This window comes from Denticeps clupeoides, chromosome 5 (genome assembly GCF_900700375.1).
Source record: "Denticeps clupeoides chromosome 5, fDenClu1.1, whole genome shotgun sequence".
Taxonomy (NCBI): domain Eukaryota; kingdom Metazoa; phylum Chordata; class Actinopteri; order Clupeiformes; family Denticipitidae; genus Denticeps; species Denticeps clupeoides.
Window position 1 is genome coordinate 26938225 of NC_041711.1, and position 16366 is coordinate 26954590.

The 16366-nt window shown below is 42.0% G+C and overlaps 1 protein-coding gene across 5 annotated transcripts in view; it reads right to left on the reverse strand.

The window, feature by feature from the left end:
- The window catches only part of LOC114789621 (CUB and sushi domain-containing protein 3-like), a 139855-nt gene that overhangs the window by 63139 nt on the left and 60350 nt on the right, over positions 1–16366 (reverse strand). For all 5 annotated transcript variants that reach the window (XM_028978792.1, XM_028978791.1, XM_028978790.1 and 2 more), the window contains exons 19-31: positions 15777–15893; positions 13968–14183; positions 12448–12636; positions 11758–11927; positions 11133–11289; positions 9050–9241; positions 7568–7694; positions 7271–7473; positions 6939–7130; positions 6220–6358; positions 4609–4796; positions 4286–4480; positions 813–929 (exon numbers count right to left, since the gene is read on the reverse strand). In XM_028978792.1, the coding sequence (XP_028834625.1) occupies positions 813–929; positions 4286–4480; positions 4609–4796; positions 6220–6358; positions 6939–7130; positions 7271–7473; positions 7568–7694; positions 9050–9241; positions 11133–11289; positions 11758–11927; positions 12448–12636; positions 13968–14183; positions 15777–15893 (2202 nt within the window). The remainder of the gene's footprint in view (positions 1–812; positions 930–4285; positions 4481–4608; positions 4797–6219; positions 6359–6938; positions 7131–7270; positions 7474–7567; positions 7695–9049; positions 9242–11132; positions 11290–11757; positions 11928–12447; positions 12637–13967; positions 14184–15776; positions 15894–16366) is intronic.

Consider the following 16366-nt stretch of genomic DNA (forward strand, 5'->3'; position numbering starts at 1 on the left):
GATTCAAAGCTACCGTACATGTGCCTGACAGCCAAAGTACTTAGTGCATACTCTGGCATATAAAAAAAAAAAAAACACTATAGGGGTCCATGTGTGCAATGAAGCCACAGTGTCAATCCACTGCTAATGCGTAGCCAGTGTCATTACCAGTGTATGAATGAATGTAGAGGAGACAAAACCAGACAAAACAAGACTACTCCAATGGTTCATGTAAAGGGAAATTTATGACTAAAGATCAGGCCAGTCTATCAAGGCTGCTTTTTCTATTTATTCACTTCGTCACCATCCTTGGCCTGTCCACCGAACCATTAAAGGTGCCATCGTATTCATTCCTGTGATTAGCTATCAGCTTCTCATTGAGATCCCACGTTACCTTTCAGAGCGTCAGGGCAAGAAAGAAAAAGCATTCAGAGCAGCTCGGATCCTCTTCCACACAGGTCTTACACAGGCCGGAAAAAGTCAGCTGATAGATAGTTGAGAGTTTGGCCTTTTATCCTGAAGCGCAGAGATTCATCTCTTGCCTCATCAGCAGCCTGACTACACACATGAATAATATATGACCTTCAGCTCCATGATTACACATCTCCACGGGAAGGAGCAAAGTGTTTAGAAATTATACAGCAGAAATTCAGAATTGCTTCTTTTTATAATAATTTTTAAAAATCTTCTTCAGTTGGAACAACCTTGATGTTTATGCAGATTTAATTAAGCCCCCCAAAACATGTTAATATTCCACATAGATAACCCAACAAATGAACAGGGGAGAACTGCACTGACCAAAGAAGTAAATCAGTAGTAAACATGAAGCTCACCAAACTCGCCCGGCACGGACACTTCATAGACACAGGCATGGCCGGCGGTGTAGTTCCGGGGGTAGTTGGGTGACAGGACGGTCCCTTCTGAACCAGTCAATCGGCTTCCACAAGGGGCTGCAGAATCAAAGGTCATGTATGAGTATACTGCAACAATCCAGAGAGACAACCCAACCGTTATCGGCCATACAAGAGTAGGCAAATACAATCTTCCAATGAAGTGTCATTAAATCATGTCATTGGGTCACGACAAGCAGTGCATGAATTAATCATGTTATATGTAGTGTGATGTTATTTTTTGATAAGAGGGACACGAACAGGATACATGTTCAGTTACAGGCTTGAAAATGTGTTTATACCGAATATAAAATCTTATAAACATAGAAAAGTAGCATCTTGTCCCATTCCATGAGGCATACTCCCCTGTAGATGACATAAGATGGCCCTTCAGGAACATTTGACTTCAAGAGCACAAACATATGGTGACTCTACATGCTTCATTTATTCCTATTACCATGTGTTCAGAAGTGAACTGCTTACATGCCTTTTGGATCTGTTTCTACATCTCTGTCTCACTTTCATCCTCACCGAATTTCAAAGCCCAGAGTATCTATATGTTGTATCATTTAAAGAGTAAATGAGTAAAAAGTAATTATACATTAAAGAATGGTTATTAGGAAAGAATATCACTCCTGGATGCTTTCATATTAGGTCAGATTTGTCCAGCCATTTTCTCATGTTTATTTGAGTCTTACATTTTCATTATTTTTGTATTGTGTTCATGACCACTTTAGATAAAAGATAATGCTTAGATTATATCCTGATGAGTGGAACATTACAGCAGTGTGCTGATCTCCAGTGTGCAGCTGGAATTTTTTAAGAATGTTTAGAGAACAAATTGGAAATGCGAAAATGCTCAAGGGTCACAGAAAGAATTGGCTCTAATCCATTCGATAATGCTGCAGACAGACCAAATCCTCCATCTGATGAAAACAGCGTTGTCCGTGTCTCACAGGGCAAGATCATTAATGATGAAATATTTATGTTTGTATACTTTTAACATAGTGTTTCGGGGCTAATGGAGGGTGGTTGTCAATTATTTTCCCACCACTGCTGCTATTATTACGACAGCGTGCAGCTGAAGCTATTTTCAACGCTCTGCACCAATCATCAAAACAACAGCCTCCAAACATTGCAGGTAAGCGGCGTGTTCCACCACACAATTGCCTCCCGGCCACTGGGCTGCTCCGACAGGTGGGCTGAGCGCAAACAAAGCGAGTCTCGTTCATGTGGGAAGAGCTGTCAGCTGCCGCCTGGTGCAAGGGTGGAGCACACTGCAGATGTCACACGCGAGCGTGAATGTAGCTGGGACCCTTGCAGACACAAACGCATACATTATTAATCAGGGCCCCCACTGCCGAATCAGCGTTTGCTCAGAACGTAGACAACAGTTGCTACAAATGTTCTAATCCACAGACAGTGACAACTGACATGCACAGTACTCCATTATTGCTAAAAACAAAAAACACCCAGAGACCTCAAGAGGCTTTCTGGTCTATGTTTCAGGTAACTGTCCAGACTGCACTCCAAACTATATAGCATATAATAAATAAATATCTGTTTTTGTGGAAGATTATATACGTCATTTTCACTTGCTGAGAGGAACCTCGATAAAAAAAAGTATATTAAACTGTTACAGTTTCTATGTTTACTGTAGTTTAATTGACATTTAAGCCAAATATCACTGACAAATTTGTATTCCATAGAACGGAACAGAAAACCTGCCCTGTGGGCAACCAGATATTATTAAGTTATGTTATACACAAACAAAAAAGCTCTAAAAAGTTGATGCTATGATATATTTGTGAACCACATTCCCTTCACGCAGTTATAGCCTGAAATAACATGTGCACTTTCAATGAGATCATACACACATACATGCACACTTGTGGGAAACTGTAGAGGTCGAAGGCCAACCAAGGCTTGGGAGGTATGTGAAGATCCAAGCCTAGACTAACAAGGCCTAGCAAGGCCAAATAAATCATGGGGATGTTTGAATGCCCTGAAAAAGGTCCAAATGTCACAGCTGGGTGCATAATGCCTGATTGCTGACTGTTCATAACCATTGCAAACTCAGAAAAGGTACTGGCTGGGCATTTGCAGCCAGGAAACGAATTATGATAACAGATATGCGATTACATTCACTGAACACACACACTTAAACTTTTTCTATGGGTCTCACTTTGTGTTCGCGTGAAGATAAATAAAATATTGGTTGGGGACATTTAATGAACACTATACATGTTGTTATTGAAATGTATTATGAATTGATAGGAAGAAAGGTTAAGCACACACACAATGGCCAGAGTCTTTTAGGTCTTGATGTTTTGATGACATATGACCAAAGATAAGAAAAATGTATAAGAATGAAAGCTGCGGGGCTGTTCCGTTGACTGGCTGGCTGTTGTCTTGTTGCATATTGCAGCAAACAATTGTCTATTATAGTTTCCTATTTCGTAAATGTATTTATTTGAATCTTCATCCTCCACAACAATGCTCAGTGTAGCTTGGTCCCGAAACCTGCCGGGTTATACAGTTGGACTGCAACTAACATGAATGGACCTGAACTAAAATGTAATGATGGAAGCTGCAACATGCATCAAATAAATGTTGCAGTTTCTCTAAACTTATAATCTACCTAAATGTTGGCAAATAGGCATCACTAATAAAATGGATTGCATGCATTTAGGCAAATATCTTTCTTCTCCCTTGTTGTTAAAATGCTAACAAATCCTTCAATTAAATAAATTTTCCCCAGATGAAATACTGCACACTGTCATTCATAAAAGTGAACGTTTCACCTTGATGGATTGCAAGAGGGTAGAAAGAAGATGGCCTATCGGGTAAGAAAATGGACTCAAATCCCGAACCACCCCTTGAGCAAGGTACCATCCCCAAACACTGCTCCCCTGGTGCCCACTGCTCACTGAGGATTATGGGTTAAATGCACAGGACACATTTTGTTGTGTGCACTGTGTTCTGTGATGTTCATCACAATGACAAAAACAATCACTTTCACTTCTTACCACAGGGACATTAAGAAGTTATGGATAGTGAATGAGTGAGTGCGACAAGAACATAAAATAAATATGCTTTCGCACATGAGCCTTAATCCCCTGCTGAAGCATCTGCAGCACATAGCAATTATAAAAGAAAGGTTTCTAGAGGGCTCTTTAGAAATGCAAGCTTGTTGAAAGTTGCTGAAACACAAATGACCAAAAGGTCAGAAAAAAGTGTCTCGCAATGACCTGCACCAGTTCATGGAACAAACAAACAAACAAAAACCAACTACATAATAGCATAATCCTCTGTTAATGACCAAATGACCTATTCACCCTGCAGCGTGCAGCAAATTGTCAGACCTCTTTGGCGTGAGTGAAGTCGATACTCATTATTAGTGAAGGCTGGTGTACCTTGGCAGCTTGGCAGAGCTCTGTTCCACTCGGGCCGACCCGTGTCGCCCATTATGCAGGTGAGCGTAGAGTATCCCTGCAGCAAGTACCCCGCATCACAGTGGAAGGTCACGGTGGAGCCCAGCTTGAAGTCGTTCCCCACGCGTGTCCCATTCATCACGTTGCCAGGATCAAAGCATGACTCCCGTAACTTGGCTTTGGATTCAGAGACAGAAAAAAGCGCAATGAGTGGGTTGCAATGAACACCAGAGCGCCACAAATTCATCAGGCTTATTCTTCCTGTGTGAAATGGCTGGTGCAAGAGTACAAAACCTCGAACAAACCTTTATACTCCAGATGGAAACCTGTGTAGCTCACTGTTCCGTCACTACGAAAGGCAACATGCATGATGTTGGAGGTGCTCTCAATTTTCTCCGGGAGCTTGCTGTCCTGAAAGGTGCCAATCAAGTGGCTGTTGCTGTGAGGTCCATCGTAGATATACAGGAAATCGTAATTCGGCTCAATACTGAAGCTGTGTAGGACAAGAAGGAAGAACACACTACAGGATAAACTTATTTCCAGATGTGGACACCACCAATGTACACTTAAGCAGGTCATCCTCATAAATAGGTAGAAGAAGAAACAAACACTTATCTGTATACTGAGCCTGATTATTGACAGCAATCACAAATGCTTCTCATTTCTTGTTTTACGGATTTATTTATGTAAATCTGTTGAACATGCACTAGGTAACAAGCCCCACACTTAGTGTTCAGCACTGTGCTTAGTGCTGGTTTGTGCTTAGTGACCATAGTTTTTAAAACTTTTGAATCTTCAAGGTAGCAATGCAGTCAAGTTGAAATTGAACAGTATTTTTTTTGGTAATGATAAAGCAGATAAAGAGGCTAATACCTATAAAACACCCACAAAAGGCTGTAATATGTTGTAGCACCTATAAAATATTGTATTATTCGTTATTCCTCAGTTTGCATTATATTCAAAGATTATGGTTTGATAATGGTAATGGATGGATACACAATTACATTAAATTAGAGAATGCACTTTTGAATGCTTCAGTATTTTATGTGTAACTAAACAACTTGCACTAGTATTGGAATAACATTCGTCCAGGGTGGATATTTACATTTATATTTTTACAGCATTTATCAGACACCCTTATCCAGAGGGACAGTTCCCCTGGAGACACTCAGGGTCAAGTGTCTTGCTCAGTGACACAATGGTAGTAAGTGGAGTTTGAACCTGTGACTTCAGGGTGTATTACCCGCTATTAAAAAGTTTTTTTTGCCTCATCAAAATACGAGCAACTATCTTAAAACATAGAAATTTAAATGCAGACAAGTGCAGCCACTGAACAAATCCTGGAATGACACTGTGTTTAAAAAAATGGCAAACCACAAATCCCCAGTGTTTTCAACAATAACAGGTTTTAGAGGCATTAAAACAATCCCATGAGCTCTCAAACAACAACGAAAAATAAAAGAATGTCAAGGCCTGTATCGCTCTATGCCACACTAAAAAAAAAGAAATAATGGGAAGTGCCTGAAGAGAAGGCATCAGATTCAATTGTGAGAGCTCGACTTCTTCCAAATGGCACCAGTGGTTCTCTGTGGAAAAAGTATTCTCTCAGTGCCCCACTTCACATCTAACGCCATGATATGAAGTTAGAGAGAAGCTTTTTTTATTTTAAACCCACACAAAAGAAATTACAAATCTGATTGCTAGTATTCACCGTGGCGTAACATAAGACGGCTTTCACGTGTTCTCATCCCACAGCTTTCAGAGTTCATCTATAACAGTGATCAGCAGTTACAGTTTACTTTTGGTTTGATGAAGGAATTATTAAACTTTAATTAAATTAATGCATTTCCTTGAAAAATTTGGTTTTCATAGTCAAAGCAGAAAGTCTGTTTCTGAAGTATTTTAAAAAACTTTACCTGATGAAGGCCAGCGATATGATGTAGTCTGTGTGAACCGTGATGAACCAGTCACAGTCCTTACTGTGCGGGTAGGGGTGCGGATAGTTAGGGGACAGGATAAAACCTGACGATCCCGTCACGTTCCCCCCACACGGTGCTGAAAGAGAAAATAAATCTCCATTTGCTGTTTCAAGCAATTAACTGCCACATTTAGCATTAAATTGCACGAAGCGCCTATTTCAGCATGAGACGCTCTGGGTCTTTTCAGTCAATCACATGTCTGAAACGATGTCAACAGATGTACAGACATCCAAAACAGCTCCTGCTAGGTCATGACAAATTGCCCTGGTCCGTCATGCTCTACAGCCTAGAGAGCAAATCTACAACTGTCTCCTCTGCATTAAGCCACTTGTCACTCCCTGATAGGAACTGTGCCTCAGACAGCTGGCTTGCCATGTTTACAATGGGTCTGCTTGAGCTGTACTGAGGGCGTTGTCATACCAAGTTTCTGAAAACGAATATTCTCGAATTTCCAAATGGGCAGAGCAAAAAGCACATTTAATCCCAGTTGTGAGTGACATCTGAGATCCAATAGCAACAAGCTGATGTTTGGAAAGGAAATATTAAAGAAGAGTTTACTGTGGGCGCACTCTGGTGAGTTGCTGAAGAAGAAGATTAAGAATACCCTGGTTTTGAAGGCACTGAGATTGTGCAGGGAGGAAGATGAAAATCCTCACCAATGCAAGTCGGAGGACTGGGCTGCCAGTAGTATCTGTTCTCCACCTGGATGCAGGTGATCCTCATTTCTCCCTGCAATTCGTATCCAGGATCACATACAAAGGTCACAGTGTCACTGGGCTCTTTGCCATCTCCACTACGAGAGCCATTCATTGGTACCCCAGGGTCCCGACAGGCAGTTGCCACGGAACCTGCAGTTCAAATAAAAAAAAAAAATGATGGTAATATAATGTAGGCAGAGGTTTCATAACTCTGACGAATGACTGTACTGCACCCTGATAAAAATGGCTAAGCACATACAGTGCTGTCCTCTGCCTGTCAAATGACTCACTCGAGAAATCAATAGCAAATCCAGATTTGCTGATGTAGAAGTCTGTCTCAAACTGAACAGTGACCACATTGAGGGTGCTGTGAATCCCTTCTGGAAGCAGGGAGCCGCTCACTTCCCTCAGCTGCATCTCGCTCTCTGGCCGGCCATCCCACACTTTCAGGATGTCATGGGAGGCCTCAGTGTCGAAGGCCAGGAACTGAAGGCTGAGAGGAAGGGAAAGACTTCTCAGAAGTGCTCAGATGTATACATGATTTCTGTTGCATTTGACTTCTTATAATCCTTCCCCGCATCCTGTACCTGACAGTGTTCCCAGAGTCCACTTCAATAGTCCAAGTGCAGCGCAGGTTGTTGTCATAAGGGAAAGGATATCCAGGAGACAGTATTCGTCCTGATGACTCACCCTTGAAGCTTCCCCCACACTCGGCTGTGGAATACAGAGGCGGCGTGGGTTATGCACGGAAATGCACACTGCATATACAGGCCATGTTTGACTGTGGAAGAAGTGCACAAGCTCAGTGCTTCGCAGCATGGGTGGATGGGAATGTGGTGGCCATCCGTTTGTCTGCAGGAAATTATCATGCCCTTTCTGCAGAGACCACTGCAGAGAAATTCAATTAAAACATGGTGCTTTCCCAACCAGTACTGTCAGAACAAAATTATGGTTCTTTCGAATAGTGTTAAAAGCACTATAAGTGCTCTTGAACCTTTTTGTTGAATCATTTTCTTTCCAGTGGATTACAAAGGTGCACCTTGGACTTTTAAAATATGAAATATTCACTGACATATGATATACAGGCCATACAACCATTCCTGGATTGGATTGCATTCATTTTCAGTTTTTTAAACAACCTGTAGAGGATTCTTTGTTTGCTCTTAAATATTAAAGCAGAAGGAACATCGTTTGTAAGTGATTACTGGATCTGGCAACATGTTTTGAATCCCCCCCCCCTAAAAAAACAACCTTAAAATGTCACATTTTGATGCTTAAATTGCAAGAGTTTCCTTATCATAACTGCCATGCCTCAAGGCGTCCTCCCAGGCAGCAGAGGATTTTGCTACAGGGGCTTCTAGCCCGCATCTGTGAAGAGCCTTTAGGGAAAACAGCAGTCAGTGATGTGACTGCTTCGCTATATTAAGGTGAAATACAGGAGCTGAACCCACTCCTGCCATTCATGTCACAAAGATTGCCATTTTTAAACTTAATCAGAAAAGACATTCATTAAATTGTGACCTCTGACTCCTCACTGGACAAGATGGATGGGGCACATAGAAGTCTTGTCATTTACTGGCAATTAAACTGATCACAGCGCACGCAGACATTTACTTGAACTTGCTTTTAAAACATACAAACAGACGGTTGCCGGGTTCGCAGGGAGTTTTGCAAAGCTTTGATTCTCATAATTAGGACTGAGAAAATTGGGAAAGGTCCACACAACTGCTCACAAGGCATGGAACCCAAGTCTCAATGGATTTACATACAGACTGGGAGAGGCAGATACATTAAATGGGCGGTTAAATTCCCAAACGACACTTCAACCTAAGTCCTCTAAAAGGGCCTGCATCAAGTATATTCTCCCAGATCAATTATTCAGAACGAAAACATGAGAGCTGTTTGTATACGCCAGATGAACAGCAGCGCCATTCTTTTTTTTAACAGAGTCCAATTAAATGGAATCCATGTAGGACTAAATCCTGTGGATTAACATTCCGCATAGCAACCGTGCATGACTTTACCAGGCTGAATATTAATGGCCATCACTGTGGCACCTCTGCAGTTACCTATGCAGGAGGGGAGCTGGTGGTCCCAGGCCCGCCTCTCTCCAGTCATGCACCGCAGGATGCTGCTGCCGTGGAGGCTGTAGCCAGCGTCACACCGGAACGTTACTGCGCTGCCGGCAAAGTGGCCCTGGTCGCTATCTTTGGAGCCGAACTGCGGGACCCCGGGGTCTTCGCAGTGAGAGAGCTCGAAACCTGGTGGTAGGAAGGGACGGAGTGAATGAGGGAAGGAGGGAGGGAGACAGCTGTCAGACTTGACTGGAAGGATGTGTAAGCCGCAACACCGTCTCACTCCACTGATGTTCTGTGCTGTACCTAGCTGTACAACAGTTATAATTATTGTAATGCCATTTCCTGTGTACTGCGCTTTGCCACATTAAAAGTAATTACTTGGGCACAAATAATATCACTGAAGTCATTAAATCTTAATTAAGAAAATAATGATACAGCTAATTAACACATTAAGACTTGGTTTGAGGGCAAGCAGCATTGCAGTGAACACCCGCATTGGGCAACATGAAATTTGACATTACTTCTTAGAAAAACAGGGCAAGGGGAAAACAACTTAAACGGCAAACATAAATGGCAAATGTTCAAAGATAATATATGCGGGTTTCTACAATAACAAGGAACTTTAAAATATGAATCCAATTATGCAAGAGGTTTAATCTAGTGTGGAAATTAACAAGGCAAGATTTTTCTTTAATACTTAGTTTTGGTCCCTCTGGTAAAATAAAATATAGACAAACTGTAAATGAAAAAAATACATAAAATGTTTCTCTTTAAAGATGCAATGTATGAGATTTTGGTAAAAAAAAACACCTCAAAGTTTCAAAGTCATGTTAAAAACATCTGTTTCATGACATGTAAGACTTTTGTCTTACAGAATGATTTACTGAAGTTAGAATGCAGTGGCCTGCCTTGTTCAATATTCCTATACTATGTACCTCAAGAGGCAATAGTGAGTTCCTGTAGCATAAAGTCTGCCCACAGACGAGCCTTCGAGAATGAAGATCATCTGCTCGAGACCATCTACAAATCTCCTGATGGACATATTGAAGTTACTGTCCAACAGTTATTAACAGGCACTCAGTGAAAGGAACAGTAAATGGTGTCAGAGGTTCTTATTCCATGAAGTACAAATGCATCAGTCCAAGGAACATTTGCCAGAAATCAATTCAAGGTCATTGCATGTCTCTCATGATGCATGCCCTAATCCACATGACACAAGTGTCGGTGAATGGTTCTCCACCATTATCAAAAGACTTCTTGAGGATATACATGAAATGTAAGTGGACTAGTCACCCGCAACCGGATGACGCTCAAATGCCACATAATCAAGATTTGCTCCATGGAATTGTATTTAGCAAAATGAAGTTGCTCTGGATAAGATTGTTATGTAACCTAGTGTAATATTTTGAAGAGCAGTTCTTCACAGTTCATCTGTCCAGTAGGGTAACACAGATTGGCGGATCCGTGACAAGGAGCAGTGTACTATTACTGAGACATCAGTTTTTCCTTCAACTTGTCACCCGTCTGTATTGACCGGTCTGCATTTGCTCGGTTGTCTGTTTGCTCTGACGGCTCAAGCTGACATTCTTGAACGCCTCCACACCATGACTTGGTGTGTAAACTGATCACTTAAAGCCAGTTTCCTCACTGTTTGTGTTGTGTTTGTGTTTATTTGACACAAATGATTTTCTATCAATGCCAAAGCGCAGTAGCCCATTGTTGCTGTGCGGGCAGTGTTTCATTCCATATCAAACGCATTGCCACCTTACAGGCATCACAACGGGTATAAAATTCAGCATACACACACACACACACACACATATACATACATACATACATACATTACTGCAGCCAGGCCTCTGGTTCTTTTTGACAGAAATCTAATTGAACGGGTCATATGTAAATGAAGTGTAGAAAAAAAGAGGAGGTCAATTCAACCTCTTTCTGACTACCGGAAATAAATTACGACAGAAAACTAATTTGGCAAATAGATGGTGCAGGGACAAATGGGAAGTGAATCCGTGTAGCTGACCTCTCTGGTGCCAATGGAAATTGGATCGCGTTTGTCACTTACTTGAGTAGATCAGTTTGAACCCCTGCGCAGTCTCCTCCTGGTCAGAGAAGAACTCGAGCCAAAGGTGATTTGAGGTGCTGCTGAGTGACACGCCCGTCATTGCTGTCCCAGAGAATGCGCCGAGCATGTCTGCTGTGTTGTCCAGCCCATCATACACCTGAATGATGAGGTTATACAGAAAAAAAAACAACTATGAAGAAAGCATGACAACAGCAATACATCTCATGGCTCAGTCTGGTGATTTAAGACTCAATCCTTTTTCCTTCTGTTGCTCCTAAATTTTCCAGCGAGATGAGAAATCCTGGTGACCCCCCCTCCTTCCCCTGATGCATGTCATACAATCACTCCTCTCAATCTTTCCACGTGAACACTAGATAATTGTCTTATCCAGTGTGACTAACGCATTAATTCACGTTGGTTAAGAGTGATGCTCATTGCTGTGTAAATCCCATTTGCTTAATAAAATCTGTCCACACCTGAAAACAAACCAACTTCGTACCAAACCCACTGGTGTAATTGTGCCCTTTTTTTTCTTCCCCATGATGGCTGTAAATGTTCCAAGGCTGTCAGCGCACAGTGGCACCATAAATGCAGCTCCGAGGACTCATCCCGCTGATCTGTTTACCTTGAGAATGTCACCTTGAGCGAGATGGAAGGTGCCAGCTGAGATGTTGATGCCTCTGCCTGCCTGGACTTGAACATTATAGATGCACTCATGGTTGTTGTCGTAATTCCTGGGGAAGTTTGGCGACAATAAGAGTCCCGCATTGGTGGAAATGGTCGAGCCGCATTCAGCTAAAAGGAATCAGGGGCACACAAGGGCGGGGAAGGAGAATGGAGAAGGTTTATGACAAAATAACGTAGACTTTTATTGCCATGTACTGCCAACTTGCTCAAAGTAGTCCATAAAGTGATCCTTAGAGGACTTTTGGGTGTGTGTGTGTGTGTGTGTGTGTGTGAGAGTGTCTTAATAAACATGTTTTCATTGTTGGAGAAACAGTCTGTCTGGAAAAAATATATAAAGTGCAGAGCTTCTGAGCTGCTGGTCTGTTTCAGATTTCTCATCATTTCGACACTTTGCACAGATGGCTTTCATTCAAGTCATCAAACAGGTCAGCCACACTTCCACATATCCTCCAGTGTGCAGCAGACACAGACTTTTCATATTGCCAATATTCCTCTCCAATCACAACTGCAACTTAGTCGAGGGAATTTCCTGGCTCTAGATCTTGAATGTGGCTGATTTTGGGGATATTGCTGAGGGAAAGGGGGTCAAGCATGACAGTCAAGCAAATGAAAGTGGCTGACAACGTACCCACACACCTTGGCAGAGGGGCGCTCCACACACGACGACCGCCACCCAGGCAGGTGATCTCTCGCGCCCCCTGCAGGCGGTACCCCATTTCGCAGGAAAAGGCCAGGGAGTCGCCAATGCTGAAGTGGCTCCCGCTGTGATAGCCGAACCTGGGGCTGCCAGGGTCCTCGCATGGCTCCAAGTCATATTCTAATCCAAAGACAGCCGCAGGCAAAGCAAGAGGTTGTTAAGCACTTTTAAATGTTCTTCTATTTGCTAACATCTCCATGAAAAGGTCGGAGTGAATCGTTTCTATAATAATGCATTCAGCATCTTCACAGTTACCCACTATAATGACAATTCATAGTTGCCTTATGACCAAGACTCAAAGGGGTGAACACCAAGGTTTACATCAGGCCTGAGGCACCAATTATGGCAACACAAAGCAAATCATTTAAAGATGGTCCATCCTCATTTTCCGGCCATTTATGCTTGCACTTCATGGGAGATAAACAAAAACAAATTTGAGCATTGTGTGGCGACAGCTGTGGCTTGAATGTAGTTGCCCATGGCGAGGGCTCTGTAGCTTCATTTCAACGCCTTTTCTTATGGTGATATTAGCGCGCACCCCTCTTTCCTGTGGATAAATGAGGACTGAATATGCATCATGCATCCCGGTTTTTGTGCAGCTGTTTTCCTTTAACTAGATTATCTCTGTCTTAAAGCCACACGCAGCCTTCATTACACATTTCTCTCTCCTGGTAATAGCACGCTGGCGCCGAAAACACGGCATCATACATTTAATACCATAATTGCAGTCATGCACACAGCCGGCACTGACTGAAAAAAGGCTGAATTTGAAGTTAACGAAGTAAATTGCACACATGCAAAAACACATCTATCACATCTATTTTGCATGTAGTGACTTGTTAAAACGACCCTCTGTGGCATCCGTGGGAGATGTCTGAAGCTCCAACATGTCTGAAGCTGTCAATGTTTAATACTGGGAAAAGGTCAACATCCACCTTAATCATCTGATCCATATTATGCAAATTAAGAAAGCCATGGCCTCTGATTATTTCATTAGTATTCAGAGACCTTTCCTCTTAATGAATGTACACACACCTCGCTAAACATAAGGTAAAACTGCACATCACTCATTTCTCTCTCGCGCTCTTTCCCCTTGTCTTTCTCTGGGGACACTGTCCCATCTGAAACATCTATCCTGCGGTAGGCACCAGGCTCCTTACTCTGAGTGAAAAACTGCAGATGCCAGTGAGTGACGCTTCACGCTTGTGGATAAAAATTCACAAGGAATATATGTCTGCTGAGTTAAATAAAACGAGGCTAGAAAGAAAAAAGATCAGCCCTTCTAAGCAAATCCCACTATGTTTCATTAGGGAAACAGGTTGTGCGGCTGCCACTATACGCCCCCTGTGATGGCCTGTTTTCTGGTTGTTGTACCCTCTCAGAGTCATGATCAATCCTCGACAGACAGAAAATAAGACAGATAACAGAAGCGGCAGTGGCTTCCATCTCACCTGAGAAAGAGATGTTGAAGCCCTGGAATGATATGGAGAAGTCAGAAATGAAGCGCAGCTGCGCCCTAAAGTTGCCGAAGAGGCCAGCATTGATTGGCGGGGGCCGCTGAGAGCCAGTGAGGCGAGCCAGGGGCTGCACAAAGCTCCCGTTCTCAGTCAACAGCAGGTAGTCGTGGTGATCCTCGAGGTGGAACATGTGAAAGGTGAACTGAACCCCTGGGATGAAGTCAAAAACAATGCGAAAGATTATGCCAATCCTCGTATGTCAGCTAGCTGCTTAGCTTGACATGTTTGAGCTAAATATCAGAATAAGCAAAGATTAAAACCTAATTATTTATTCATTTTGGTCCATTCTGAAATAAAAAAATGTAAGTGTATAAAAGTTTAATATTACCTCATGTACTGAATACACAAAAATATGAACATAATATGTTTAGGTTTTCAGAAAAAGCAGAATTTCATTTGAAACCGTTATTTATTATTAAATCTGTTAAATATACATTAATACTACACTAATCCTAATACAACCCCAATTCCAATGAACAAAAATAAAAACAGAGCACATTTATTTGCGAATCGTTTTTGACCTATATTCAGTTGAATACACCACAAAGACAAGATATTTAATGTTCAAACTGATAAACTAATTTATTTTTCACATCTTCACTCATTTCGAATTCGATCCCTATAACACGGTCCGAAAATGTTTCTCAATATATACGACTGCAAGGAATCTAGTGATTTCACCATCTACTGTCCATAATGTAATGAAAAGATCCAGAGAATCTGAAACCAACATTGCGTGACCGTGACATTCGATCCCTCAGACGGCACTGCATTAAAAACCTGAATTCTCAGAAAGCTTCAGAAAACCATTGTCAGTTAACACAGTTTGTCACTAAATCTACAAATCCAGGTTAAAACTCTACCATGCAAAAACGAAAGCCGTATATCAACAACACCCAGAAACGCCGCTGGCTTCTCCGAACCCGAGCTCATCTGAGATGGACTGACACAAAGTGGTAAAGTGTGCTGTGGTCTGACAGCTGATTTGGAAATCATGTCATGTCCTCCGGGCCAAAGAGGAAAAGGACCATCCGGATTGTTATCAGTGCAAAGTTGAAAACCATCTGTGATGGTCAGGGGGTGTGTTGGTGCCCATGGCATGGGTAACTTGCACATCTGTGAAAGCACCATTAATGCAAAAAAGGTACATACAGGTTTTGGAGCAACATATGCTGCCATCCAAGATACGTCTTTTTCATGGAAGTCCCCGCTTATTTCAGTAAGACCATGCAAGGCCACATTCTGCATTTGTAACAACAGCGTGGCTTCGTAGTAAAATAGTGCAGGTAGTAGACCGGCCTGTCTGCAGTCCAGACTTGTCTCCCATTGAAAAAATGTGTGCCGCATTATGAAGTGCAAAATACGTCATTGAAGACCTCGGACTGTTCAGAATTCCACCTACACAAATTAATGTATAACTTTCACAGCATATCCAACCCATTGCTCAAATGGGAAGGTGATAAACACTATGTTCAGAATAATGTAATATGTTATGAACAAAGCTGTATAATAAAATGCTATTAATCAGTTAATTACATTCTCATCTTGGTTATGGAACTGGTGAGTAGGATACACTTCCCATTTTTGTCTATATTCTGTGATAGACTTTTCGTTTTCATTCTCTAGACAGCTCATGGTCCCCGGGACACAGGACATCAGTATCGTTTTCAGTAAATAATCAGAGACACCGCTTGGATGACCCAGCAGTGGTGACGGGAACCCACACACACAAGAGGTGTTTACCTTTGCCATGATTCACCTCCACTGTCCAAGTGCAGTTTAATGAGTTGGGATACAGCTCTGGGAACCCAGGAGAGAGAATAATGCCTTCAGGTCCATGAATGTCACCTCCGCACAGAGCTGAAAGAAAGGGAAACGTCAACATCACAAACAGGATCAGAGTCCTCCCTGATGCAATTGTCTTCATGGCAAACATTGCCAGTTTTATTTTGAGAGACTTAATTTAGATGGCTGATAAAATGCAGGAAGACGTATAAAAAAAAGAAAAGACCTTCAAAAGAAAGGATGGGTAAAAATGTGGAAAGGTTAATGAGAGTAATAAGTTATTCTTCATCTTGAGTTATTTTCCTCAAGTTGTCATTGTCTCATATAAAGGTCATTGTCAGTTTGTCACATAAACTATTCAGACTTACTCTATGCGTGGGTGAGTAAGAAATCCACATTAACCTAAAAAACACATACCATGTGTTTATGAAACACAGGTTATTACGAGTGGTTGCTGTCCGTGGTGCTGATCTCCGCAGTTTAAGGGGTTAAGCACAGTCTGAAAAGTCCTGCAAGTTAAAAGTAACAAATAAAAGCAGAGCTGAGTC